Below are 1,469 nucleotides of genomic sequence, written 5' to 3'. Positions count from 1 at the left end.
CTCTCCCTCTTCCTTCCTCTCTGAAATCAATAAAGAAATATATATTTAAAAAAAAAGAGAGAGAGAGAACGTTGCTAAGTGACATCCTAGCAGATGATGCTGGTCCTGTTGGTGTGAACGACCGAGGGAGGTTCTGGTGAGATCCCCGTGCATGCCTCTCGGGGGGCTCGCGACAGGTGATGCCTTTCTGACACTGTGCCTGCCTGACCTTGGGGGGCCCGCGAGTCCAGCGTTTATGGGTCTAAAAACCTCTGAAGCGCTGACTTGACCTGAACTCCTCTGAGCTCGTGGCTCGGGGACACGCGTCTGCGCGCTGGGCCGACCCGGGCCCGGACCCGGACCCGCCCCCGCCCGGCCCTGCTTCCTTGCTGAGGGGCCCTCCCGGGTGGGACTCGGCGTAAAGGCCGGACCCCGGGCTGAGTAACGGGCCGGTGACGCAAACACGGGTCTGTCTCACCACTCGGTCTGTCTGGGCGTCACACCCGGAGGTCGGTGCTGTATTGACCGGGCGGCGCTAACACATGCTCTGAAACTCCTGCAGGCGCCTCCTGGCTTGCTCGAGGAACTGCTTGTGCGACTTGTTTTGCTCCAAAATTTGCTCTTCAAGGTCACGGATCATCTGACTAGGCGTGCTGTCATTGTCGTCCTCCTCCTCGCTGCTGGCGGCCGGCGGGGCGGCGGTGCTGCGCTCACACCCCCGGGCCTCCTCCAGGTCCGGAGAGGGCGGCCCCGTGACGCGAGCCGTGACGCGAGCCGGGCGAGCGCTCATCTGTGGCCCTGTCTCCGGCTCCGTCTCCGTCTCCGTCATCTCTCCTGGCTCCATCGGGGGCCGGCCCAGGGCTTCCCAGCTCAGCTGCGGGAGTTCGTGCACCTCCACCAGCTTCGGTCGCCATCTCTGCTCCCGGCTCTGCTTGGGCCAGGCCGGCTCCGAGCGGGCTCTGCCCACCTGTGCCGGCGGGCGAAGCTGCGACAGGAGCATGTCGGGTCGGGGCGGCTCGTGCCTGGGTCTGAGGCCGCACCAGAGCGGGCTCTCCTCCTCGGGGTGCGGTGCCAGGTACCCCTCGTCCGACAGCAGGGGCTCGACCAGCTTCCGGTACTGCCGGTCCTTGAGCTGGCACAGGATCTCCTTCACGTTGGCGCTGGGCGCCGCGGGGCAGGCGTCCTCCTGGGCTGGACCCGGGGCCAGGTCCATGAGCAGGTCGCCCGCCCGCCTCTACCAGCAGGAACCACCCTGGCACTCACACGGCTAGGGGAAGCCCAGCTGCTCGATGGGGCACATGTCTAGTCCCAGGCGTGGACTACGCGTGTTCGTCAACTTCGAAATGGAACAGCAACCTCTTGGGATAAACACAACGAGCTAAGAACTACTGATGCTCACCATAAAGTACATCTTGGAAGGCACTAGGGTTTAGTATCTGCTGTAAGGCCCTTGTTCCAACTCTTTCAACAGTTATTCTAGAGTTTACATA

At 63.0% G+C, this 1,469-nt stretch overlaps 1 protein-coding gene across 1 annotated transcript; it reads right to left on the bottom strand.

The window, feature by feature from the left end:
- Positions 1-466: 466 nt before the first annotated feature.
- Positions 467-1,203, bottom strand: LOC102436244 (CEP295 N-terminal-like protein). Its single transcript, XM_006108164.3, has one exon. It carries the CDS (start codon positions 1,190-1,192, stop codon positions 515-517), a length of 678 nt encoding a protein of 225 aa, XP_006108226.1. The 5' UTR covers positions 1,193-1,203; the 3' UTR covers positions 467-514.
- Between the last annotated feature and the right edge of the window lie 266 nt (positions 1,204-1,469).

The sequence above is a fragment of the Myotis lucifugus genome, unplaced genomic scaffold (genome assembly GCF_000147115.1).
Source record: "Myotis lucifugus unplaced genomic scaffold, Myoluc2.0 scaffold_1831, whole genome shotgun sequence".
In the NCBI taxonomy this organism is placed as follows: domain Eukaryota; kingdom Metazoa; phylum Chordata; class Mammalia; order Chiroptera; family Vespertilionidae; genus Myotis; species Myotis lucifugus.
The sequence above is the reverse complement of the archived record's forward strand: the minus strand, read 5'-3'. Positions and strand labels throughout refer to the sequence as shown.